Source organism: Perkinsus marinus (genome assembly GCF_000006405.1).
Source record: "Perkinsus marinus ATCC 50983 genomic scaffold scf_1104296948460, whole genome shotgun sequence".
In the NCBI taxonomy this organism is placed as follows: domain Eukaryota; phylum Perkinsozoa; order Perkinsida; family Perkinsidae; genus Perkinsus; species Perkinsus marinus.
In genome coordinates, this window is record NW_003210183.1 from 1 (window position 1) to 1171 (window position 1171).

The 1171-nt window shown below is 55.3% G+C and overlaps 1 protein-coding gene across 1 annotated transcript; it reads left to right on the plus strand.

Moving 5' to 3' along the window:
* Positions 1-216: 216 nt before the first annotated feature.
* On the plus strand, positions 217-1113 carry Pmar_PMAR004920 (glycoprotein endopeptidase, putative; the record flags this gene model as incomplete). The annotated part of the gene is made up of 1 exon (XM_002778626.1): positions 217-1113. One exon carries the CDS (start codon positions 217-219, stop codon positions 1111-1113), a length of 897 nt encoding a protein of 298 aa, XP_002778672.1.
* Between the last annotated feature and the right edge of the window lie 58 nt (positions 1114-1171).

A 1171-nucleotide genomic window follows, 5' to 3' on the forward strand; every position in this document is an offset into this window, starting at 1 on the left:
TCGACTGTACAGAGATGGGTTGCCCTCGTTGGCTTCTGAGGAGATTTTCGCGCATGCCATCTCGTGGTTCATGTTCATGACTAGCTAGCGCAGTGGCAAGACGCTTCCGCAGACTAGTTCGTCGCAACAGTAGATTTCGTGTGCGTTCAGGTTGGAGTGAAGAGTGCCATCGAGCTCGCAGCCAAATACGACCTTCCGTTGGTACGGACTCATCATATGGAGTCTCATATGCTAGTGACGAGGAAGCCTGATCCGACGCCGACAGCCTCTTCCACGTCCCCTTCCCCACATCGGCCGGAGTTCCCATTCGTCACCTTACTGGTCTCAGGTGGTCACAACATGGCGGTGCTGACCAGAGGAATGGGGGATCATATCATTCTGGGCTCAACCTTGGACGACTCTGTAGGAGAGTGTTTCGATAAGGTTGCTCGGCTGTTGGACATCCACGACGTCCCTGGTGGCCCCGTTCTCGAGAAGCTAGCGAGCGAGGGTAATCCCAGGGCGTGCCTGCGAGAGCTGGCCAAGCCTCTAGCCAAGACCCGTGATCTTGAGCTGAAGAATGGTTGTGATTTCTCTTTTGCTGGGCTGAAGACATCGATGCGACACCTCATCGAGGGAGGCAAGTACAGCAAGCCTGACATGGCGGCCTCTTTCCAGAAGCGCTGTGTAGACCATCTTGTTGAACGGGCTGGCCGAGCCATTGATTGGGCCTTGGAAATCGACGGCAGCATCAAGGACCTGGTGGTCGCTGGTGGAGTTGCTGCAAACAAGAGCGTTCGGTCTAACATGCAGGAGCTGGCCAAGGAGAAGGGTCTCATGCTATATTGTCCTCCTACTAGGCTCTGTACTGATAACGGCACTATGGTGGCTTGGAACGCTATAGAGCATCTCAAGGAGGGTCTGTATGAGCGCGCGCCCTGCACTGCCGAATCGGCTGAGAAGTTCGTAGAAGTGCGGCCCCGATGGCCTTTGGGACCGCGAGATGAGAGGTGTAGGGGACGAGACAATGCTGAGGGTGGTCGTAAGGCTAGGAAGAGACCTCAGCCTGAGGAGCCCTCGGAGGAGCAGCTGAGGGAGATCAAACGTGTCGCAGCAGAAGTGAGAATTTCCTGAGTACTGTCCAGTTTCTTCCACTAGAGCTATCTTGTGGTGTTGACAGTAGTGGTGGGTC